The sequence below is a fragment of the Euleptes europaea genome, chromosome 4 (assembly GCF_029931775.1).
Source record: "Euleptes europaea isolate rEulEur1 chromosome 4, rEulEur1.hap1, whole genome shotgun sequence".
Lineage (NCBI taxonomy): Eukaryota > Metazoa > Chordata > Lepidosauria > Squamata > Sphaerodactylidae > Euleptes > Euleptes europaea.
In genome coordinates this window covers 8,828,453-8,853,940 of record NC_079315.1, presented here as the reverse complement: position 1 = coordinate 8,853,940, position 25,488 = coordinate 8,828,453, and the positions used below count along the sequence as shown (strand labels likewise).

The 25,488-nt window shown below is 45.7% G+C and overlaps 1 protein-coding gene across 9 annotated transcripts in view; it reads right to left on the bottom strand.

Moving 5' to 3' along the window:
* Positions 1 to 25,488, bottom strand: part of ADGRL3 (adhesion G protein-coupled receptor L3) — a 496,674-nt gene that overhangs the window by 145,413 nt on the left and 325,773 nt on the right. For all 9 annotated transcript variants that reach the window (XM_056849204.1, XM_056849205.1, XM_056849196.1 and 6 more), the window contains exons 10-13: positions 24,167 to 24,350; positions 18,730 to 18,852; positions 15,858 to 16,066; positions 14,536 to 14,712 (exon numbers count right to left, since the gene is read on the bottom strand). In XM_056849204.1, coding sequence (XP_056705182.1) covers positions 14,536 to 14,712; positions 15,858 to 16,066; positions 18,730 to 18,852; positions 24,167 to 24,350 — 693 coding nt within the window. The remainder of the gene's footprint in view (positions 1 to 14,535; positions 14,713 to 15,857; positions 16,067 to 18,729; positions 18,853 to 24,166; positions 24,351 to 25,488) is intronic.

The window sequence follows — 25,488 nt, the reverse complement described above, 5'->3', positions numbered from 1 at the left end:
GAACGCACAGGTAGAGTCAAACGGTTTCACTTAAACTTAGAAAATCAACCTGTGTATGAATTCTAGATGATTTGTTTGCTAAAAAAAAAAAAAAAAAAGCTTTCTAAAACATTAAATTCTTTATTTTGGCTGTAGGTATTTTTCTGTATATTCTGTAGTGTTGGACCAGAAAAGAGAAAAAGTCCAGGAGCACCTTAAAAACTAACAAAATTTCTGGTGAGTCTCTTGCGAGTCACAGCTCACTTCTTCAGATTCAGCTAGAATGTGAGTCCATCTATCCTTAAGTAGAGAAGAGTGAATCCAGACACCCAATGGCAATAGCATGTGATCTAATGTTGGACAATATTCTGGAAGCCCCAGGTTCGAATCCCCACTCGGTCCATGAAAGTTCGCTGGGTGACCTTGCGCCAGTCACTCTCTCAGCCTAACCTACTTCACAGGGTTATCGTGAGAATAAAATGGAGGCAAGGAGAAAGATGTAAGTCGCTTTGGGGAGAAAGGTGGGCTATAAATGAATTAATTAAATAAATAAAATAATTTCACTTGAAGTCACACTGCTCACTAGGTTTTGTAGTCTTATGCTTGCATTAGTGGCTTTCTGTATTAGCGGCATCTGATAAATAGGCTTTGGCACACAAAAGCTTGAATCACAATCAATTCATTAGTTGTTAAGGTGACAAAACCTAACTTGGCTAGAACAGATATATGGAATGTATTGAATTTGTTTTGCTCATGACCTCTTGGTCCACAAGCATAAAGAATGGAATAAAGGAAAGGATAAATGGCTAGTTATTCTTGATCATGTGTGTTACTAGCAATTTAAGGATGTTACAGAATACAGAAGAAGAAGGCGAGTTGGTTTTTATACCCAGCTTTTTTCTACTTTAAGGAGTCTCAAAGCGGCTTACAATCTCCTTCCTTTCCCCTCCCCATAATGGTCCCCTTGTGAGGGAGGTGGGACTGAGAGAGTTCGGAGAGAACCGTGACTAGCCCAAGGTCACCCAGCAGGCCGCATGTGGAGGAGTGGGGGGAATCAAATCCGGTTCTCCAGATTAGAGTCTGCCGCTCATGTGGAGGAGTGGGGAATCAAACCCAGTTTTCCAGAGTCCACCGCTCATGTGGAGGAGTGGGGGGAATCAAACCCGGTTCTCCAGATTAGAGTCCGCTGCCGTTGTGGAGGAATGGGGTATCAAACCTGGTTCTCCAGATTAGAGTCCGCTGCCGTTGGGGAGGAATGGGGTATCAAACCTGGTTCTCCAGATTAGAGTCCGAAGCTCATGTGAAGGAGTGGGGAATCAAACCCGGTTCTCAAGATTAGAGCCCACCGCTCCAAACCACCGCTCTTAACCACTACACCACACTGGCTCCACACTGGTTGGCACAACAGGCTTAAAATACCCCAAAGGCAGATAAAGACAAATTTTTGTTTCTATGATACTGAAACATACAAGCATATTTCCGACATGAATTACCTTGCGGCGAATTTGTCCAAGAATTATGGATTTGGGAGAGTCAGCCCCCCGTTTGCCATCCCATGTTAACAGAACTGCAAATTCTGAACTGCATTTCACTTTTCAAGAAATTTCAACAGTAACTCTTGTGAAAAATCCAAAAAATGCCTTCATCTGGTTGTGAGGTGGATTTCCCCCACCCAGAAACAAGCATTGGGAGTCCAGCCTTAAGCAGCTCAATCTGTTCAGCTCATGAAAAAACCATCGATGCCCTCCGGCATTTTCACAGATGAAAATAGGTAGATTTTGGCCTGGTTTTCAGCCATGTTCCTTTAAAAGAAACAAATGGCCTTCCCAGAGCCAAACAGATGGCTTTAGATGTTTGAAAAAAAGTAGCAGCGGGAACGGCATCGACTTCAGAGAGAATACATATGTCCGCTTTGCAGACAATACCTTTCTTGAAGCTATGCTGTCTAATCGCTGGATTGCCCATGATTCATTTATTTCACCGAGCCAGTAATGAAGGTTGCAAACTTGATACAAAAAGATGCTCAAACAGCCGCAGCAAGAGTTGAAAGGATATACAAGTCACTTAGAAGAAAAGATGAAAGCGGGCTTAAGAGGTGGCCCGATACCCATCGCGGTCTGATGTCTTAGGTCTTTTGTGCGTGGCTGTTTCCCTCGCAGTTACCCCTCCAACAACTTCGGGTCTTTGTGTTGATTATACATTCTGTTTCCGAAACATTCAGTTTCTGCCACAAACATTACGCTTCTGCCACAAAAGTGGGTTATATCCTATAGTGAGAGCTGGAAGAGAGATTTGAGGAGAAAATCTCCATACTTCTGTGTTTCTCTGGGGAAGAGAGATTGCATAATCTCCAATTTCCCTGTAAGCTAGGCAGCAGAGTCTGAATAGAAACATCTATAAGACGTTCTGGGCACTGAACTGAAATTGTGAACTGAGGGGGTTACCGCACTTTGTATTCCCAGCGATGTATTAAGAGTTTGAAAATGTTGTAAAAAACATCGCTTTAAAAGGGTTTTTGGATACCACGGCTTATAAATGGTTGGAAGACGTCTTCACAGCTAAAGGGGCCAAACAAAGTGCGAACAGTATTTTTTATAACGTTTTCAAACTCTTAATACATCGGTGGGAATACACAGAAAGTGCGAACAGTATTTTTAATAACATTTTCAAACTCTTAATACATCGCTGGGAATACAAGTACGGCAACCCCCTGAATCTAAGAATTGTAATACTGTACCAACTAAGCCATCTAAGATCTATGCCTTCTCTGAAGTGAAACTTATAAAAATACTCTGGTTCTGTGCTTTTCCTAACCACCGTTTTCCATCCAAATCCATCCCTTGTACAGTGTTTAATAAATCTCTGTTACTTGCTTGTTAACTTGAAAAAGCCTCTGATGTCTAATTTCTTCGGAGGTAAAATAAGTAAAGAGGACTAAGAAGGAGAAAACTGAAACTCCAAATAAACATTCTCGCAAACGAGTAAAGCTCTGTCTCCCTCAGTACCCACACAGAGGAATCGGGATAGCGGGCAAAATGAGGGAAAGGCAGGGGGAGAGCCTCTGATGGTCGGAAACGGCGTGCATGATCCAAACCAAGTCCCAAAGTCATTGGAGGGGTGACAGCAAGTGAAACAGCCATGCATAAAAGACCTTAGCTAGATCTTTGCTATCTGATACATGTGAAATGTACAAAACAAAGGCCAACTTACAACAAACGCATTGTTAGTGGCCAGGAGTCAAGCGGCGCATCATGTAGAGGGGGACTCCTCTAACATCACTACCCCTTAAGTGGTAGAGAAAGTCGACATATAAAAACCTTTTTCCTTTCCTTTTTATCCCTTAGAAGCTCCTTGATCAATTGATCTTGAGCAGCATATATCTAGTGTTGGAGGGATATAAGGACTGAAACAAATCTTGCCACTGACAATGTAGCCTTGGGGTCCCTATCACTTAGTAAAAAAGGCATTATGTCAGTCACAGAGGCATTGGATTTGTATATTAAAAGGGGGGAAATATAGTGCGATCGAAGTTCCTCGTAAAAGCGGCATTCCAAAAGGGCATGGGCTAAGGAGTCAATAGAGCCAGAAGAGCAAGGGCAGATCTTGTCTGAGTATGGTATATTCAGAATTCTGCCCTGCATTACCATAGAAGGGTTAGCATTCAATCTAGCCAAGCAAAAAGCTCTACAGAGATGAGGAGTTGTTAGATAATATGTATAGGCAGGCAGACCACGTGGAGGGGGTATTCCGAAGAACTGGGATGAGGAGACGCGACGAGCACGAAAAGTAGTGCTGTTATAATCGAGCTCTTTAATGCACTTTTTAATTTTGGCAAAAGCTTCAGTTTTCCCAAGATCTGATAACATATCCTGCGAGAAGCCCAACAACGCCAGTTTCTCATCTAAGATTTTTTGCCATGAGGATTTAAAAGGGTCATGCTTCAGAGAAGCTAGGAACCCCTCAGTGCTAAAGCACAGTTTAAGGTGTAGTTTAAAGGCGGCCAACCACACCCTAGCTTCAAGTGACATTTGGCCAAACTCGGAACAAAGAGTAACGCCAGCAACACATCGAGGGGCATTTAGGAGTTTTCGTAAGAACTGAAGCAGTGGACGATCTATAGATTCATTGATGACTGTAATCCAGATGGCAACACCAAAGAGGATAATTGGGGTAATTTTCAGGTTAAAAACCTGAATAGCCCCTGTAATATATTTGCCACCTTTGGTGTGAAAAAAATTGACAATAGCACCAACCCCAGGTTTAATTTTGTTGGACACTGTTTTTTGATGGGCATTCCAATTTAGGTTATGGGAAAACAGAATGCCAAGGTAGACAAACTCCTTGACTTGGTCAACCTCAAAGCCATCTAATACCCAGCAAAAAAGAGGCATTTTTCTCCTCTTAGTGAAGATCATAATCTTAGATTTATGATGGTTTATTTTAAGACCTTCCCTAGAGCAGTACTCAGAAAAAGTTTGCAAAGATCTTTTCAAACCAATTCTTGTGCGGGACAGGAGAACTGCATCGTCAGCATAGAGTAGAATCGGGGCGGGATGACTTGCAAGCTTTGGGGGGTGGCAAAACTCTGAGAAATTGGTTGCCATATCATTCAGGTATAGATTAAACAAGAGAGGAGCAAGGAGGCAACCTTGTCTAACTCCCTTGACCAGCTCAAAGGGCTCGGTTAGTTCTCCTTGGTTGCCACAGCGAACCTGAGCTGTGAGGTCGGTATGAAATTGCTGAATAAGCCATAGTAACCTCCTATCCATAGTAGAATGTGATAGTTTCAACCATAGCCTCTCCCTCGGGATGGTATCAAAAGCTCCCTTAAGATCCATAAAACCCGCATAAAGGGTGCCATTTCTGGGGGAGGAATATTTCTCGGCTAGATGGGAGAGCACTAAACAGTGGTCCGTGACAGACCAACCCCTTCTAAAGCCAATCTGTTCCCAGCCAAGGATGTCATTACTCTCAACCCAGTCCAACAGCCTCTTTAATAAGTAGGAGGAATACAATTTGCCTAACCAAGACAAAAGGCTGATTGGACGATAACAGCTTGGGTCAGCATATAAAAACCAACTCTTCTTCTTCTTCTACAGCATGGTGTAGCGGTTAAGAGCGGGTGTTTGGAGCACTGGACTCTGATCTGGAGAACTGGGATTGATTCCCCACCCCTCCACAGGAGCGGCGGAGGCTAATCTGGTGAACCGGGTTGGTTTCCCCACTCCTACACATGAAGCCAGTTGGGTGACCTTGGGCTAGTCACAGCTCTCTTAGAGCTCTCTCAGCTCCACCTACCTCACAGGGTATCTGTTGTGGGGAGGGGAAGGGAAGGTGATTGTAAGCCAGTTTGATTCTTCCTTAAGTGGTGGACAAAGTTGGCATATAATAACCAACTCTTCTCCTTCTTCTGTTGTTTTTGCTCTGTGTTTTAATCAAAGCAAAAGAGACACTGATGCATCTCAATAACATATAAGGATGAGGGTGGGGTGGGGAGACTGTAAGCAGAATACTGCAGCAAACGGCCAAAACATCAATTCCAATATTAATTTTAAGCATTGTCGAAGTGGAATTGGAACTGGGATGAAGGGCAGAGCGAAGCCAAGAAAAACCACAGAACAGAACGGGGGCGATTCACTTGTCCCTCCCTTTGAGCTGACGGTAGAATTTAAATAGCTTGCTGTAAAATTTTGTGAGATCTCTTCAGGTCAAACGTTCTTTCAATTTCATTCAAACAATGAACACAATTATATTAAAAAAAAGTGTTAGAGACGGAGCTAAAAGGAGCTCGACTCCAGGGAACCCAAGTGCATCTTTCTGCCTCTTGGCAAACATGAAAAAATACAAGGAATCACAACCTTGCGAGGAACAAAAAGGACGGTTGTTTCATTCTGGCAGGCTTATGAATTTAACACAATAGTGGTTAGCTTGCAATACATTTTATACAAAATGGGCCAAGGCTATCTAAGGGAACAGAACTGGATATTTCCCCCCAACAACTAACACTCTCGTTTTTTATTGGTAAACTGGAAAAATCACAATTAAGACCCACAGTTTAGTTGTGCGCTTTGTTAGACCTAATGAATAATAATAATAAGAATAAGATTAATTCCTGGCAGGATAACAGTCAAGGTTAATATACAAACTTCTTGATACATTAACAGCGCACAGGATAAAACTGTTCCTGGTTTATAGCGCTTCAGAAAGTCCAAGCGGGATTCTCTTGACTAAATTTCCCATACAATAACCACTCTAGGGAAAAGGGTCTAGCATAGAATCACAGAGCCGGAAGGGGCCATACAGGCCATCTAGTCCAACCCCCTGCCCAACGCAGGATCATCCTAAAGCACCCCTGACGAGTGTCTGTCCAGCCTTTGCTTAAAGACTGCCAGTGAGGGGGAGCTCACCACCTCCATAGGAAGCCGATTCCACGGCCGAACAACTGTGTAAAAATGTTTTTCCTAGCATCCAGCCGGTACCTTTCTGCCCGCAATTTAAACCCATTATTGCGAGTCCTATCCTCTGCTGCCAACAGGAACTGCTCCCTGTCCTCCTCTAAGTGACAGCCCTTCAAATATTTAAAGAGAGCAATCATGTTCCCCCTCAACCACCTCTTCTCCGGACTTAACATTCCCAAGTCCTGCAGCCTTTCCTTGTAGGGCTTGGTCTCCAGGCCCCTGATCATCCTCGTCGCTCTCCTCTGCACCCGCTCCATTCTGTCCACATCCTTTCTGAAGTGAGGCCTCCAGAACATTTTTCCTTTTTGGCATGCTAGTTTTTCTACAGCCAGTAGATGAGGTGTGTATTCAAATCGGTGACTCCGCCAACCTGAAGTCTGAAATGTCACAGCCGAAGAACCATTTTGTCAAGAGATCTGCTAATTGTGTACATCAGTTCCAAACCAAATGGCTTTGCTGGCAGGATTGTGCAGACGTCTGCAACAGACATCTGAGGAAGGAAGGAGAGTCTACACCTTCCCGGAGCGACGCACGATGCAATTCTTCGCAGGGTTACACTCTTTTTAAGCCCATCTGCTTCAATGGATTTAGAAGGGTCTGCCCTGTTTAGGAGTGCAATGTTAATCTATTGCCCAGCTGATCCAACAAGGAGAAGAGGTTTTCTGCTGTCCAGCATTAACACGCACATGATCCCAGAAATCCACTTTGACAGCGAGGTTACCAGGGGATTGTGCTACTGCAGTCTGCATCCTGCAAGCACAGGGGCCGTGTCATTTACTGCTGCTGTTGTTGTTTGTCTCTTGGCAGTTAGGAAAAATAAAAATTGAAACAAGAAACCATTTTTATGTAGCTGTTACTGGCAATCGTTGTGGCTAACCCTACGCTCCACGAAGAATCCCCCCTTCAGCCAATTTAAGCAAGAATTTAAGTCCTACAAGGAAAGGTTGAAGGGACTAGATGGGATTAGCCAGGAGACAAGAAGGCTGAGTGGAGACACGACACAGCTCCATCTCACAAGAGGGGCTATCGCGGGTCATTTATGCCTGGGAATTTTACCTGAGGATCTTTGCTTGCTGGACCAACACTTTCCTGTTGGGAGTCTATGCATCAGCAGTCTCCAAGCTCAAATCAAGTCCCCGACCCTTGAAATACTTCTTTGTAATTGGCTTACTGTGAGAGAAAATCCCCCCCAACCCAATTGCCACATAAAAAAGCATTTTAAGAACAACAACAACAAAAAAGCAGAGCAATCTGAAAGGGGGGGGGGGAGAGAAATCCAAGCCTAGTTTTTAAAAAGCTTTTCTTTTGCTCTGAGAAAGCAGGAAGTATTCCCATCCCTGCCTCTGGACATGCTGCTTTGTAATAGGCTGTGAGCGAAACGAAGCTTGCGTGTCCCGCACTTTGCCTTATGCACAGGGATTTCACCCGGGCTTTGCTCAGGGGAGAGGGAAGAGTCGGGTTAACAGAGGAATGGGAAGACCTGGACATTGCGAGGGCTGGGCGAGAGGTCATCTCTAATGGAGGGAAATCTCATGCATAACTCCAAGCAACAACCGATTCAGACCGGGGGCGAACATGAGTGAAAGTACCCATGCATAAACAACCACAGAGTAGAGGGCGAGGGCTTGTTCTCTTCTGCCCCAGAGGGTAAGACTAGAGCTGGTTGCGCTCATACAAGTTACAGGAGGGTAGATTGTGGTTGCACATTAGAATAATTTCTAATGTTAGTGCTTTGACAATGGAAATAATGGCCCGGGGAAAGGAGGAGCCTTCCCTCACTTGAGATCTTTCAGCAGAGACAGGGCAGTCATCTGTTGGGGATGCAAACGGTTGAACTAGATGGCCTAAAGGATCCATTCCAGCTATAGGATTCTATGCCTTAAAGCAGCACAAATCTCTGGCATAAGAATATAAGAAAGGCCATGCTGGATCAGACCAAGGACCATCAAGTCCAGCAGTCGGTTCACACAGTGGCCAACCAGGTGCCTCAAGGAAGCCCACAAACAAGACGACTGCAGCAGCATTGCCCTGCCTGTGTTCCACAGCTCCTAAATGTAATAGGCATGCTCCTCTGATCCTGGAGATAATAGGTATGCATCATGACTACTATCCATTTTTTTCTAGCAGCCATGAATACCCCTCTCCTCCTTGAATACCCTCTCCACTCCCTTCTTAGAGCCTTCCAAATTGGCAGCCCTCACCACCTCCTGGGGCAGGGAGTTCCACAATTAACTGTGCGTTGTGTGAAGAAACACTTCCGTTTATCAGTTTTGAATCTCTCCCCCTCCAGCTTCTGCAGATGACCCCGCATTCTAGTATCATGAATGAGGGAGAAAAGCTTCTCCCTGTCCACTCTCTCCATACCATGCATAATTTTATAGACCTCTATCATGTCTCCCCTTAACGGCCTTCTTTCCAAGCTAAAAAGCCCTAAGCATTTTAACCGCTCCTTGTAGGGCAGTTGCTTTAGTCCCTTGATCATTTTGGTTGCTCTTTTCTGCCCCTTCTCAAGCTCTGCAATATCCTTTTTGAGGTGTGGTGACCAGAACAGTACACAGTCTTCCAAGTGTGGTCTCATTCCTCCCAAAGTCCACTAATCGATCGCTTCTTTATTTTCCATATGCGGTATTGACTACCAAGACCCTCCATCACAATTCTCGCCAGTTTGTACGTTTTATAAACCATAAAAACAACTGTTCTTCTTGTGTATATAGGCAATAGCCTACTTGATCGGATGCACACTGTGAACCGCAAGGAAACTGGCTCTTTATGACTTGAGAGGCACGCTGGGAGATAAACAGCAATAACAAGGAAGGAGCAAGAGTGGTGCTAACAAATCACACCGGAGTGTTGAAGATATAATGAACACAATTTCCAACCAAATGGGGGAAGTAATTACTTTTTTGTGAAGAGGAAGCTCTCGCTAGTGCAATGCAAAGCTATTACTTCCTAGGTCTTGCGTGCGAGGCTGCCGTTAATGTATCCCATAATGGCCCTGACCTTTTTTTTGCAATATCACACGGCTGAATTTCATCTGTTTGCTCGGCACCGAACAATTCATTCCCTATTTTGCTACGTGTTCATTCTACAGCTAATGAGACGTGGTGGCAGATAGGGTTGCCAGGTCCCTCTTCACAACTGGCATGAGGTTTTTGGGGCGGAGCCAGAGGAGGGCGGGGTTTGGGGAGGGGAGGGACTTCAATGTCATAGTGTCCAATTGCCAAAGCGGCCATTTTCTCCAGGTGACCTGATCTCTATTGGCTGGAGATCAGTTGTAATAGCAGGAGATCTCCAGCCACTACCTGGAGGATGGGAACCCTAGTGGCAGACAATCTGTGGGTCAGAATGTGGGCCAGCTTCACAGGTATAAAGTGGGTCTGGAGGAGTCAGTTTACAGAGAGGAGTGGTTACAGGAGAGTGCAAATTGACTTCCAGCCCCAGGTGCAAAAGAAGAAGGAATGAACACATGAACACATGAAGCTGCCTTATCAGACCCTGGGTCCATCAAAGTCAGTATTGTCTACTCAGACTGGCAGCGGCTCTCCAGGGTCTCAGGCAGGGGTCTTTCATATCACCTCTTGCCTAGTCCCTTTAACTGGGGATGTCGGGGATCGAACCTGAAACCTTCAGCATGCCAAGCAGATGCTCTACCACTGAGCCACAGTAGGTGGGGCAGAGAGAGCTCTAAGAGAGCTGTTAGTAGCCCACGGTCACCCAGCTGGCTTCATGTGTAGGAGTGGGGAAACAAATCCAATTCACCAGATTAGCCTCCGCCACTCACATGGAAGAGTGTGGGGGTCAGACCCTGCTCTCCTGATGAGAGTCCACTGCTCCAAACCACCACTCTTAACCACTAGGGCTGTTGGGGGAAAAAATTCAGGAAAATTCGGGTTCGGGTTTATTGGCCTTCCCCCCCCCCCCAGGAAAACCCGAATGCCAAATTTCCTATGCTGGTAAAGGTAGGAATTCGGCTTTAAATTCGGGATTCCTGAAAAATTTGGCCCATTAAACCCATTTCATGGCTTTTCACGGCTCCTGGGGGGCATTTTTGCAGGTAGAGGTCCCAAATTTTCATGGTAGCTAGAAGGGACTCTCCTGCAAGAACTCCCAAGTTTGGTAAAGATTGGGTCAGGGGGTCTGGAGTTATGGGGTCAGGAAGGGGTCACCCCCATCCTCCTCCATTGAAATTCATTGGCAAAGTGTCTGTGTTCAGATGCTTTAGTGTGATCTTTGCAATGTATCTCAATGGAGAAGCCAGGCTTTAAACAGTGGGAAAGTTCGCCCCGTGCCTCCACAGAGATACCTCGGCTGAAGAACCAAACGTTTTAACTCACAGCAGCTTCAAATTCTGGTAAGACTTAACAAAAGATGTCGAAGTTACATCACAAATAAAACGGAGCCAAGGTTTACTGTGAGATCCAAAAAAGAAAGAAAGAAAGAAAGAAAAGAGGATCTCTGAGCGACGAGAAAGCAGAGAGGCATTATGCAGTGACCCCCCTCATGTGTTTTCCATTGATGACGCTTCCACAAAGAGGTGGAAAGTAACAATCCTGAGCGTACGTACGGGATATCATGGCCAGGGCACAGAATGCATGTTATTAAACAGAGCTGCCTCCCCGTGACGCTGCCTGATGGGAAGAACACTTTCCGCTACAGCCTCTCCGTGGCCATTATCATTCTCAGCTTACACCAAAATCATACCAGGGCCCATTTATTACCGGAGTGGTATTCAGCAACAATGGGTGGGGGAGGGGGGAATCCCAATTTTATCAAAGCCTTTTGGTGTCACAGAGAGAGCCGAGAAAGCTTCGTTCCCAGAGAGACGTTTTTAAAAGCTGGTTCTTTAACAAAGAAACGATAAAACCGCTATCGCAGCATTTTCTGGCAGTACAACTTCCACTTTGAATCTACTTTTGCACTTAAAATACTTTTTACAAATAAACAATAGCAACCAAACCTGCAACTTCTTCAAATTATGTAAGGATCGATGTTCACCCTGCTTCATAATGTGCTTGTTGCTTGCTTGGACCCAATGCGACGGATCTTCCTGGGGGGGGGGGGTCGAACACAGCTGGGTACAATGCAAAAATGAGCTCGTACAGAAAAATGCTGGATCCGAACTCGCCCTCACTATCCCCAAAGGTTCTACCTTAAGGCTAGAAAAGCGTCAGCGACTACGCGGTAGGTTGCTGTCTGAAACAAATACGGGCATTCCCAGCCGAAGAACACCTGGAACTCCAAAGTGAAGTAGGCAGAGGCGGTAAATATAAGCCAACAGCTGGGAGACTGACGAAAGCCAGAATCCATGGGGGAGCCATGTCTAAGAAATGCCCAGGCATGTGATTGCTCACTTTAAATATTTGAAGGGCTGTTGCTTAGAGGAGGGCAGGGAGCTGTTCCTGTTGGTAGCAGAGGAGAGGACTCGCAATAATGGGTTTAAATTGAGGGCGGAAAGGTACCGGCTGGATATTAGGGGAAATTATTTTTACAGTAAGGGTTGTTCGACAGTGGAATCAGCTACCGAGGGAGGTGGTGAGCTCCCCCTCACTGGCAGTCTTTAAGCAGAGGCTGGACAAGCACTTGTCAGGGATGCTCGAGGCTGATCTTGCATTAAGCAGGGGGTTGGGCTAGATGGCCTCTATGGACCCTTCCAACACTATGATTCTGTGACTCGATGTGGCAAAGCTCTCTTCCAAGTCACCGACAGGAAGAACAGCATCCTGCAGAATACCTGCCTGGGCGTCCAGCTCACCCCACACGAATGGGAACGTGCCGGAAAGGGAGAGAAATAGCTCAAGCGGTATTTTATTCATTTTATTAGATTTCTAGCCCACCCTCCCTGACAGAAACCAAGCAGCAATGGGATAAGAGAATGGAATCCTTAAGAAGGGTGGCAGAGCTGCCCTTGGGAATGGGACAGACCCCCCCCCAATAATTTATATGTGAGTATGGGGGCTCCAAACACCCCGTTCCAAGGCCTTCCTATCTTGCTGAAAGGGATGGCCTTGCTCTAATACATTTTTAGGGCAGTGACCACCCCCTGTCTCTCACAGGGCCCTGCTGGGCCCACGGAGAGGTCCAGGACTCTGGTCCCTGGCCCCATCTCCCCTCTAGCCAGCGTGGTGTAGTGGTTAAGAGCGGTGGTTTGGAGCCGTGGACTCTTATCTGGACAACCGTGTTTGATTCCCCACTCCTCCACAGGAGCAGCGCAGGCTAATCTGGTCAACTGGATTTGTTTCCCCACTCCTACCCATGAAGCCAGCTGGGTGACCTTGGGCTAGTCACGGCTCTCTTAGAGCTCTCTCAGCCCCACCTACCTCACAGGGTGTCTGTTGTGGGCAGGGGAAGGGAAGAGGATTGTAAGCCGGTTTGAGTCTCCCTTAAGTGGTAGAGAAAATCAGCATATAAAACCCAAGTATTCATCTTCTTCTTCTTCTCGTGAGAAACAGCTTGAGGTAAGCGGACAAAAAGGGAAAGGGTTAAGCAGCCTTCTGTCCATGCTCCACCCAAGACTGCCGCCTTCCTATAGATGCTTCGCATGAAAAAGTAAACTTTCCAGAGAAAGAATCACATGAGGGAGTGTCCTGTTGCTCAAGCCATCATTAGCCTTACAGCTGGACTTGAATAACTGCAAAGGGGAACATAATTAAAACACAATTAAGCCGTCAGCGAGAACAGCTGCGAGTCTCTGCTGCAATCCTTGGCTGGCTGGGTTGAGCTATCTCTCAGGAATGTACGGTCCTGCATTAAAAATGGACATCCACAGCTGTAGAAGAAGAAGATCAATTTTCAAGGCACGAAAAGAAGACAGCGTCTGAACGGGCAAGGAGATGACAGAAGGTGTAGGTCTCCTCCCCAGTTATGGGTTACGGAGGCAGCCTGCAAAGGATCTCCCCACGTCCAGACATAGACATGAACACACATGAACACACATGAAGCTGCCTAATACTGAATCAGACCTTTGGTCCATCAAAGTCAGTACTGTCTACTCAGACCGGCGACAGCTCTCCAGGGTCTCAAGCAGGGGTCTTTCACATCGCCTACTTGCTTGGTCCCTTTAACTGGAGATGCCGGGGATTGAACCTGGGACCTTCTGCAGGCCAAGCAGATGCTCTCCCACTGAGCCACAGCCCTGCCCCAAGTAAGCTCTAGACAGACCATTGAACACATGAAGTTACCTTCTGCTGAATCAGACGTTTGGTCCATCAAAGTCAGTCTTGTGTACTCAGACCAGCAGTGGCTCTCCAGGGTCTCAGGCAGAGGTCTTTCATATCACCTCCTTGCCTAGTCCCTTTAACTGGAGATGCCAAGGATTGAACCTGGGACCTTCTGCATGCCAAGCAGATGCTCTACCACTGAGCCATGGCCCCTCAAAAGTCAGATTGGTGACTGCAGGAAAAGTCTGTGTGTTGTGGGGACGGGAGGATAATTCTACCTATTCTGGGCATGTCAGAAGTAGCTGATCAATCTATGCTAGAAGAAATGTGCTGCAGTCATCTTGTTTGGGGGCTTCCTAGAGGCACCTGGTTGGCCACTGTGTGAACAGACTGCTGGACATAATGGGCCTTGGTCTGTTCCAGCCTGGCCTTTCTTATGTTCTAACTCGTCCTTTACTAGGTTGATACCTGCACACATAGTATTTGAGACACTTATACTAACCAGTATTACAACAAGAACCTATTATACCAGATGTTTGAGTAATTGAGAATAAAATTTACAACATATACACATGCCTGGTTGGATATGAATTGTTTGTATAGGTATTTGTATTCATTAATGTATTTCTGTAAATGTGTGCAGGTTTACAAAGGGTTTTAATTAACCACTGATGAAGGCCCCCTAGGCCGAAATGCGTTTGGTCTGTGGTTACAGTTATCAACCTCAGGAAATGCTATTGTGCTTTTTTAATGCTTTTAAATAATTTTAACTTTTATATAGCGCTTTTAATAAATTATACTTTCAGTACTAATACATAGACTTATATATATTTTCCTTTCACCCAACCTTGGGTACCCAGCTTTTGTTTTTAGGTTGGGTTTTATTCCCCTCCTTTTTTCTTCCACTAACTCGTCCTTTCTCCAGCATCAACCATCCTTACCTTGACTTCCACATGGGCCATCAGGACAGCAAAGTTGGTTAGGTGGTTACAGGAGCACGTGGTGTGTGTCTTGTTGGTTGTCAGGAGTCGACATCCTTGCGTTGACCAATACCCTGTCATCGTGCGTTTGGAATAGCTCCAGAATGAACAGTTAGGGTTGAAATTTTCATCTGACTGCTATAGGGAAGAAATAAAGACATGCAATGCAAACACTGAAGGATCAAAAAAACATTATGTTCTCCCAGTCACCAGCAGCAAGGGTTGATCTTATTAATTCTACCTATGCACATCTTAGAATGTTCACTACCTTTCTCACGTCAGTCAAATGAAGCCTTAATTCTTTGTTCCTGGTTCACTTTGATCATAAACCAACAAAGCCCTTCAGAATGAACCTGTCATTTGCAGAAGTGCTCAAGCTTGGCGACTGAACCATGGGCACCAAAACCAGCATTTACTCTTTCCTTGGTAGGCAGGATAAAATAAATAATGCAAATAGAGACTAGGGCAGTTACCCTTGGTACAGGATGACTATAAATCCAATAAATTACGCAGTTTATTCAAATAGATCATTATGAAATGCGAGTGTTAGCAATCAAATGATGGCCTCTTTACAGAAGAGATCCCATCTTTACCCCTGATTAGTACGACACATACACAAACATTTCTTGTTAAAATATATACCACACACAGTCTAAAAGCACTCATTCAAATTTAGGACCTTGACTATCAGCGCATTCCTGACCTTCAAGGGAGAAAGCCCTTAGGAGGCCAGGAAGGGGCTGCGTCGGTGCTCAGGCTCCCCGCTGCTGGTGCCCAGGCTACTTACGCCGGTCTCTGGATGCCGCGGCGGCAGCGCCATCCCAAAATGCCGGTGGGGCCTTCCGCTGGCATTCCACTGGCATAAAGGCCCGCGCCGGCATTCCAGGGGGCGTCCCGGCATCCCGGGAGGTGTTCCCAGGGGAGGAGCTGCTGTTAGGCAGCCTCCTGTCCCCTTTCAGCCCTAAATGCCAGCGCCAAGAATGGCATTGCTGTGCCTGCCTTTTTGCAGGCGCAGCCTCTCTATTCTCTATGGGGCTTTTTGCCCCATTTTACACACAAAAAAAAGCCGGTTAAAGGCTTTTTTTGTGCTTTCAGCGTGCAGGGAACTTTTTAGGAGGTGTTGCGGTGGTGCCTCCTCCCCGCCGTCCCCACATACCAAAAGCTCAAGAATGGGCTGATAAGAGACGTGATACATTCATGGAAAACAGAAAATGTTGTATGTGTTTCCCCCACCCAAGTTAAACCGGAAAAACAAACCAGGCCAAAATATGCGATTACTTTACCTTTATGTGCCTGACAGTGAACACAACAGGATCAGCCAGGTAAACCTTATTGCTGAATTCTTTATTTATTGCCGCAGTGATAATGGGGGAGTTCACAATGACCGAGTGATTGGTAGACATGGCTTCCATCCCCAGCTTCATGCTGGCATTCTCTGTGGACAGGTAGGGGCCGAGGTTGTTGTACAGGACAAAAGCCACTCTGATTTCACCTGGAAAGAGAAAAGGAGCTCTCCTTTAATTCACGCAAGCTTGCTTTTCAGCACTGGATACAATTTGGTGGCGGAAGAGAATATTCCGTATCTCAAATTATCCTCTTTGTTTTGAGGGAAAGTGTCTTAACTGAAAGTACTGGAATAAAGAGAGCCTATTACTGTCTACCATAAAGATAAAATGTAAAAGTAGTCCCCTGTGCAAGCACTGGGTCATTCCTGACCCACGGGGTGAAGTCATATTACGGCGTTTACTAGGCAGACTATGTTTACGGGATGGTCTGCCATTGCCTTCCCCAGTTGTCTACACTTTACCCCTAGAAAGCTGGGTACTCATTTTACTGACCTTGGAAGGATGGAAGGCCAAGTCAACCTTGAGCCAGATACCTGAAACCGACTTTTTTCGGGATCAAACTTGCGTTGTGAGTAGAGCTTTTGACTGCAGTACTGCAGCTTACCACTCTGTCTACCATAGTTCCACAAATTTCAGCCTATCTCATTATTTTTAAAGAAAAGCAGAGTCTTGCTATAACTCTCCCAAAGCTTCAGATTCCCGACTTATCTTCTACAATTTGTTATTGAAAACTATTGGTATAATACCAGAACTCAGCTGATGCTTTATTTTCCCCTAGTTTGGGAATGTTTTTTATTTAAGGTTTCGTAAGAACCTGGTTTTTTTCCTCCCTCATTTATACCATAATAATCATATATTGATCTCATACTAATCTGGGGTGCGGGAGGGGTGGGGACGACAACGACAGGGGACATGGACTGAATATAACTGAATCAGCATGCCATAGCATAACTGTGAACGAAAGTTCCAAAAATATCTGATTATCATTGGGCCTCACAGATCTTTGCGATCGGCGAGGCCCAAAAATAATCAGATGTTTTCAGAACATTCTTTCATAGCTATGCTCGATGCAGTATTTCATACGGCTGTTCTGGATTTGTATTCGCTTTCAAAAATCCTCTCCCACAGAAATGGTTCGGGGAAAAAAATATTTAATGGGAGTGTAACAAACAGAAATGATTTTAACTGTTGCCTCTTTCTGATAACATTCAACACTTCCTTTAAATAATTAATGGAGCCTGTCGATGTTAGAGCGGTGCCATCTGGACGCAGAGCAAATTTGATTTCATCGGTTCTTGTAGGTTATTCGGGCTGTGTGACCATGGCCCGGATAACCTACAAGAACCGATGAACTCTGACCGTGAAAGCCTCCGACAATATTTCAAATTTGATTTCTTTATCCTCCAGTTTTATCCTCAAAACTGCATTATCCCATATAACAATTCTTAAGATCTCAATAAAGGATGAATAGAGTTGGAAAAAGGTCTGAGGTCTTTGTCTCAGTAAGCCTCACCCTCTGTCAGCAATACGGGGAAAACAATGCTGAGCTACTTGACAGGGCTGTTGTAAGGATGGCAACGAGATAATGTACGCAAAATACTCAGGTATCTGAAGAAGTGAGCTGTGGCTCACGAAAGCTCATACCCTACCAGAAAATATTTTTGTTAGTCTTTAAGGTGCTACTGGACTCTTGCCCTTTTTGACTACTGCAAACAGACTAACACGGCTACCCACTGAAAATACTCTTGACAACTCTAAAATAATGATATCTGGTAAGGTCAAGCAGCTAGTCCTCGTCATGCCAATCACAAACCAGGCTACCCACAGAAAAGGTGTGGGGGTCTCTCTATACTCGAGGGAGTCTCTGGTTTGCAGGAAAAATATTACCGTGAACTAATGGAGGAAAAAGGGGAACGGCGAAAATAAATTACCCTGCATACAACTTCATATTCTCCCAGAGCATTGAATGTTGAGCTTGTGGAATCTGGGAGGGGAAGAGTTTGGGGGTGAAGATTTCTCACTAGTTCCCACCTCCCATGAGTCTTCATGGCTGCCCTTGCTTGTACCACACAAATATCCTGATTGTTAGTGACAAACACGGAATTCAAATTTGGGGCCCTCCCAACATTATCTTGAATGCCCTGGAAATCACTGCAGTCTGCCTCTGTTTTATTACGCTTAGTGACAACAGAAGTCCAAGATTTTCTGGCAGAACCCTATGATGTAGTTTCTTCCCACACTAGTTCATAGAATCGAGAATCTTAGAGTTGGAAGGGACCACCAGGGTCATCTAGAACAACCCCCTGCACAATGCAGGAAATGTACAACTACCTCCCCCCACAGACCCCCAGTGACCCCCTACTCCATGCCCAGAAGATGGCCAAGATGCCCTCCTCTCATGATCTGCCTAAGGTTACAGAATCAACAATGCTGTCAGATGGCCGTCTAGCCTCTGCTTAAAAACCTCCAGGGAAGGAGAGCTTACCACCTCCCAAGGAAGCCTGTTCCACTGAGGAACCACTCTGTTAGAAGGTTCTTCCTAATGTCTAGAAGGACACTCTTTTGATCTAATTTCAACCCGTTGGTTCTGGTCCGACCTTCTGGGGCAACAGAAAACAACTTGGCACCATCCTCTCTATGACAGTCCTTTAAGTACTTGAAGATGGTTATCCTATCATCTCTCAGTCTCAGTTGTGACCCTTTCCTAAGAACTGAAGTAATGCTGGTGAGTAACGAAGTGGCGGTGTGGAGATTCTATACTTTCGATGTTACTGTGTGGTGTAGTTCCCCTGAAAAGTGCCGAACTCACCGTTTCGGCCGTTCTGCTTCAGTGTGTTCGCCGAGAGCTGGATGGTGCTGCCGTGGCCTGTGTTCTGCGGAAACTTCAGGTCTTCCAAGTTCCCGTCTGTGCTTAGTCTTGCAACTTCAAGCTCTGTTGGCACAGAAGAGGTGGAAAATTTTATTTGGCAAATTCATTTATTTTGTGATTTATAGCACGCCTGCCCCGGTCGAGATATGGGGGCACACGTGTACACAAAGGATACAACTGATCAAAAAACCACAGGAAAAGCCTTCAAGGAGCAATATTATTACAAAATGTTTAATTTCATTCTCAGTGTCAACACACTGCCACGGAACAAAATTTCAGTTCGGTAGCACCTTAATAGCCGACAAATCTTCCCAGGGCTTTTCTGAGTCAACGCACATCCCCTCAGCCCTCCTAGAGGGTAGATATAAAGAAAAACCCCATCTCAGAGAGATTATGCCAGTATGGTATAGGGGACGTAGAAACCATGGAGCGTATTCTTATCCTTTGCCCTTACTATGAAGAGATTCATGGCAAATTTATTTGGCGAACAGGCTCTCAGATAACTCGGAGTCGGAGAGGGCAAGGAAGCTGCTCTTGGATGAAAATCCAAGGGTTACTGTTGGCACTGCTAAATTTTGTGCCACCGTGTCCAAAATTAGGCGCAAGCTGTTGGGATGACCTGCCTTATTATCTATGTAAACATTAATGTCCTCTTAGGATTTTAGGTAGTCTCCAGTGTATTTTCAACTTGGAATTCCTGGTTTTAACGTTTAACGTTTTAATGTTTTTGTATATGTCTGGCTATGTGCCGTACCAATAAATGACTGACTGAGTCAACACACACTTTGCCAGATCTGTCAAAGTAAGCTTTCACTTACAAAAGCTTATTCCCTGGAAAATGTTGCTGGTCATTGAAGTGTTACCATATTCACATTTTGTTCTTATTCATTTATTATTTGATAGATTTATAGGCCGCCCTTTCCCGGCTGAAGCCAGGCTCAGAGCAGCTAACATCATTCTAAAACAATTAAAATCCTTTCCGTACTACATAGAACTAACCATAAAAACCCGGGCGCCTCAACATGTCACCACATCAGCAGGAGAAACAACAACACTCTAGCAGGAAAATGTGTATTTGTAAAGTGCGTTCAAGTCGCAGCCAACTTATGGCGACCCCTTATGGGGTTTTCATGGCAAGAGTGGTTTGCCAGTGCCTTCCTATGCACAGCAACCCTGGTATTCCTTGGTGGTCTCCCATCCAAATACTAACCAGGGCTGACCCTGCTTAGCTTCCGAGATCTGATGAGATCGGGCTGTACCATGCTGCCTACCCTCCTTAGGAAAATAATTACATCATTTTAATAACAACAAACAGTACAATGACACAACAGCACAACACACTACATCCAGGCGGAGAAAACAGGGGGAAGGAGGGAGAGGAAGAAGTTACTCATTGAATCCTGTCAAGGAAATCCTAACAAGTTTTTTAAAAAATTCCCTACTCTCATAAACCCCCAACCAAATTATTTTCTTGTACAGTTGATACCTCTGTCTTGTTACTATCAGAAGATGTGACTATAGAATCGGTAATACCTCCATGCTGTTCTGAGCCAGCGTGGTGTAGTGGTTAAGAGTGGTGGATTGGAGCGGTGGACTCTAATCTGGAGAACCAGGTTTGATTCCCCACTCCTCCACATGAGCAGCGGAGGCTAATCTGGTGATCTGGGTTGGTTTCCCCACTCCTACACATGAAGCCAGCTGGGTGACCTTGGGCTAGTCACAGTTCTCTCCGAACTCTCTCAGCATCACCTACCTCACGGGGTTTCTATTGTGGGGAGGGGAAGGAAAGGTGATTGTAAGCCGGTTTGATTCTTCCTTAAGTAGTAGAGAAAGTCGGCATATAAAAACCAACTCTTCTTCTTCTGACTCCCCTAGCCTGAGCCCTTTATTGAATTGCAGCACCAGCAGCTGTACTGGTAACATTTTTAATGCTGGTTAAAAAAAGTTCACAGAACTAGGTGTAAATCACATGTAGTTCCACTCATACCACAGTTCTGTCTACCCTTACTTGGGAGTAGGCTCAACTGAAGGGGTGTAGTTCTGAGTAAAATCTCACTGAAACCAATGGAATTAGTTGATTGCAACTTCTCAAAAAGCCCCACTGCTTAAGAAGAAGAAGAAGAAGAGTTGGTTTTTATATGCCGGTTTTCTCTACCTTTTAAGGAGAATCAGACTAGCTTACAATCTCCTTCCCTTCCTCACTCCACAACAGACACCTTGGGAACCGTGACTAGACCAAGGTCACCCAGCAGGCTTCATGTGTAGGAGTGGGGAAACTAGCCCAGTTCACCAGATTAGAGTCTGCCGCTCATGTAGAGGAGTAGGGAATCAAACTCGGTTCTCCAGATTAGAATCCACCGCTCTCAACCACTACACCATGCTGGCATAGTCATGACTATCTTGAACTTAGGAGTTATTAGAAAAGGCATCATGGTACCAGTGTAGCTACTGCAAATATGAGCACTGTATAAAGATGAAAAGTGCTTTGGGCTTCTTGAATGTCTTCCCTCTGAAAAAGCGTTATATTGCTTTCAAAACTGCAAAGAAGAACCCCTCTTCTACGCTCGAAAAAGTCAACCGAATTTCCCAATAAACTCACTACTGTAAGGGACTGCAGCAAAAACGGAGTCCGGAGAGTATTTTGGCTAGCCGAGCCTGGTTTTTTTTCTCCAGACTGCACAGCTGCGTCAGGATGAAAAGAGGAGAGCTAATCCTTCATTGTGGGCACTGTATAATGCGGGCGTACATTTTTCATCAAGTTTACTTAAGCACTGTATATCATGCTAAGCCTTAGGGATAGGACAAGGTACAAATTGAAATAAATCTCTTTTTGGGATTCTGTGTAACTAAAGAGGCAATTACATTACATTAAAGATCAGCTTCCTTGAGAAATGGGGCCCACGGTCCTATCAGAGGTTCATAAATTATGGAGCCAGAGACAACGGACGTACGGGTCCACGATTCCACGGAGGATTCGTATTCATGAGCAACATCGCAGGACGGAACTTTGTCCGACCACGTCCCAAGGACTTTCTGAGTCAAGCTCAAAGTGCTTTCTGAGCAGTTTCTCGGCCAGTCTTAAGATTCACAATAGTAACCCTCGCGCCTCTCGCGACGGGGGAACCGAGTCTTGTGCCTCGGCAACAGCACAGAACTTAATAGTGTGCAAATGGACTAGTGCCAACAACAGATTCTTAGCCTAGATTGCCATGTCATTATTGACAATTTTAGTGGCGATAAGCTTCCCTTCTCTGACTTCAGCACAGCTAACCTCTGGTACGGTCCAGTTTCCTAGGTAAAGATCACAATTTTACGTCCGCTGAATGGGATCCCTGATGCCCAAAATGTTACTTCCAGAGGAACACGGCCTTAAATTAGTTTGGCATTTTTTATCCTGTGGTGCCCAAAGTCATGCTGGGGAAGAATTCTCTGCAAAAGTGTTCCAATGCCCAGCTGGCACCATGGGCAGTGAGTCTCCCACTGATCTTCCGTACAAGACTGGCATCTAGAAATGCCACTGGCTGAAAGGGACGAGAGTTCAGGACACATGACGAAAAGGGCAGAGAGAGTGGCAGATATAACGAACAGTTGGAGTACGCTGAAGTTGAGGGGGGAAAGACTTTGCAATTGGGAAGACAATGGAACAAACTGATTTAATGAGACAAGACACACAGAAGTAAACACAGCAAAGTCGACATAGGAAGCAGCTGAAAGACAGATCAAGAGAAAGAAATTAGGAGATCTTCTCATTATTCAATGATTGAAAGTCCTGAAAAAGTATGAGGACCACCGAAAGAATAATAAAGAAGTGTAAATGTAATTAAATTGTGACCTCAGAAGGGACAGGGGAAATACCAAGTCCAGCAAAAGAATAAAGGGGGAGGGAAGTCTCTAAGACCCACCGTATTACTAGACGTTTGAGTGGGTGAATCATTAATAGAGTTGCCAACCACCAGGTAATAGCTGGAAATCTCCTGCTGTTTCAACTGATCTCCAGCCGATAGAGATCAGTTCCCCTGGAGAAAATGGCCGCTCTGGCAATTGGACTCTATGGCACTGAAGTTCCTCCCCTCCCCGAACCCCGCCCTCCTCAGGCTCTGCCCCAAAAACCTCCCACCGGTGGGGAAGAGGGACCTGGCAACCCTGATCCATTAAGGGGTCACAGAAACTCAAAGAAAAAATGTTTTGTAGAAACATCAGAATTGGAATCAAGATGAAATCAAGGGAGCAATCCTAAGAAGGTCTACTCAGAAAGGGAGTTGTATTGATTCATAAGGCTTAATCCCAGGAAAGGGTTCTTATGACTGTATCCAGAAAGGAAGACAGCAGCAGTAAGATGTTGGCCTATTATGCAGGGCCGTTTGCCCACGGTCACCCCCTGCCAAATGCTTCGGGGCTTCCTTTTGATTATGCACGCCTTTTCCTGCCTGTCAGAGGCTGCCTCGCTCTCCCCGTGCGTTTTGCCTGCATTTTCCAGATTCTGGCTAAAACAGCATCTGGAAAACAGGGGCAAAACGCACGGGGAGAGCGAGGCAGCCTCTGCCATTTGGAAAGGGCATGCATAATCAAAAGGAAGCCCCAAAGCAGTCGGCGGGGGTGACCACGGGGAAACTGCCCTGCATAAAAGGCCAACATCTTCTGCTGCTGTCTTATTCCTTTCAAGATGCAATCATAAGATTAAAAGGCCTTAATGTTCTTACTGCTGGCATTTCTTTGTTCATGGGGAAACTGCTGGCAGACAGGAGGTACTGCTAAATCAGTTAGATGCTTGCTGGCAGATTTTGCTATCAGCTATTCTAGGGGTATGGCGTAGCGAGAGCTTCCTTCAGGGAAAGCACAGAACCCAGCTCAGACATTTTGCTGGCGATACCACAGCTCTTCTGCAGCTTTTGAAATCCTTTGGCCGGCTCTCCTGAGCAGGAGCCTCCAATTTTGCCCCGAAATCAGCTGAAATAAAATCGAACAGGCAGCTTTTGAACACACAAAGCTGCCTTATACTGAATCAGACCTTTGGTCCATCAAGGTCAGTACTGTCTGGTCTGACTGGCAGCGCCTCTCCAGGGTCTCAGACGGAGGTCTTTCACATCACCTACTACCTGGTCCTTTTACCTGGAGATGCCGGGGATTGAACCTGGGACCTTCCGAATGCCAAGCAGATGCTCAACCACTGAGCCACGGCCCCTCCCCTGAACTGGGCTAAGTTTCCTCCATAACCGCTCTGCTGGCAGGTTTCACACAATTCTCTCCCCCCACCCGGGCTGGTAACTGTGAAAACGTGGTCGCTCTCACACACCAACCAATCGCGCTGCGTCATTTGCTCTCAGCTACGCAGCAACGCAGCCAAGGTGACGCCGCCCATAAGACATCCTCTACTTACGAATGTTGTCTGTGCTCTCCCTCACTATATCCGTCTTGAGAAGGTTGTCGGCCAACACAAATGCGCTTTCTTCCACGGTGTCCAGTAACATGGTCGCTGCGCGGAGCTGATCGCTGGCAGGGAGGTCCCTCCAGGCGTTCAAAGCTTGTGGCTGGAGGAGGTTATTCACTGTCTCAACCATGGCCTGGGAAGAAGAGGAACAAGGTTGACTTCCTGAGAGCTGTTCGCAAACCCCAGGCCCCCGCTGCCAGTAACGTGAGGCATGCCATGCCATCCTGCAGGAACCAGACATTGTCCGAACTCAGGATTATCAGCATGGCTGAGTTGGGATATACCAAATGTCAGTACCTCTTAAAAAACCAAGGTAAGGGTTAAACTTAGGGTTGCCAGCTCTGGATTGAGAAAAACTGGAGATTTTTTTTTGGGGGGGATGGAGCCTGAGGAGGGTGGGGTTTGGGGAGGGGAGGGACTTCAGTGGGGTATCATGCCATAGAGTCCAGCTTCCAAAGAGGGCATTTTCTCCAGGTTAACTGATCACTGTCGCCTGGAGATCAGTTGTAATAGCAGGAAACCTCCAGCCACCACCTGGAGGCTGGCAATTAGGGTTGTCAGCTAGGGTTGCCAACCTCCAGGTGGTGGCTGGCGATCTCTGTTATAGCAGGAGATCTCCGGCTAGTACTTGGAGGTTGGGAACCCTAGTCACGTACCAATTGAGGTATGTGCGTGCGCTTGTGTGAATTTACCTCCAAAAGGAGGCCCAGGAGAACTAAACTTTCCCTTCATTTTGCCTCCCTTTATTTCCTTGCTTCAGGCACTATTATCCCCCCCTCCCATTATTCTGATACTGGAGCCCAACTGGAGAGGAAAGGGCCCAGAATGAAGAACCACTGAGATGTAAGGTCAGCCCTCCTCACCTGCGCACCCTTTTAAACCATTAACTTTCAACCTCACTTCTTGCTCATACGTCAATGAGGGGCAGAAACAAGGGAAACAAACATGACCTTTCCTATCATGTCCCAAGTAAGAACATTGAAATACTTATTTCCAACAGATCAGCAGGTTCTAGCGAGGAAAATGCACATTTCCAGCATGTTCGTTCAGTAAAAAGAGGCATCCTCGGGGCAATAGTATATGTCCTCCTTTAGAGGGTATACTGGTGGCAACCTTTTGGGTATGAACTTCTGATTTATTTATTTACAATCCATTTTAGGTTTACATAGGTTTAAACAATGTGCATAAACAACAATACACAGCATAAGAACATAAGAAAATATAGGGTTGTCAACTTCCAGGTACCAGCTGGAGATCTCCTGCTATTACAA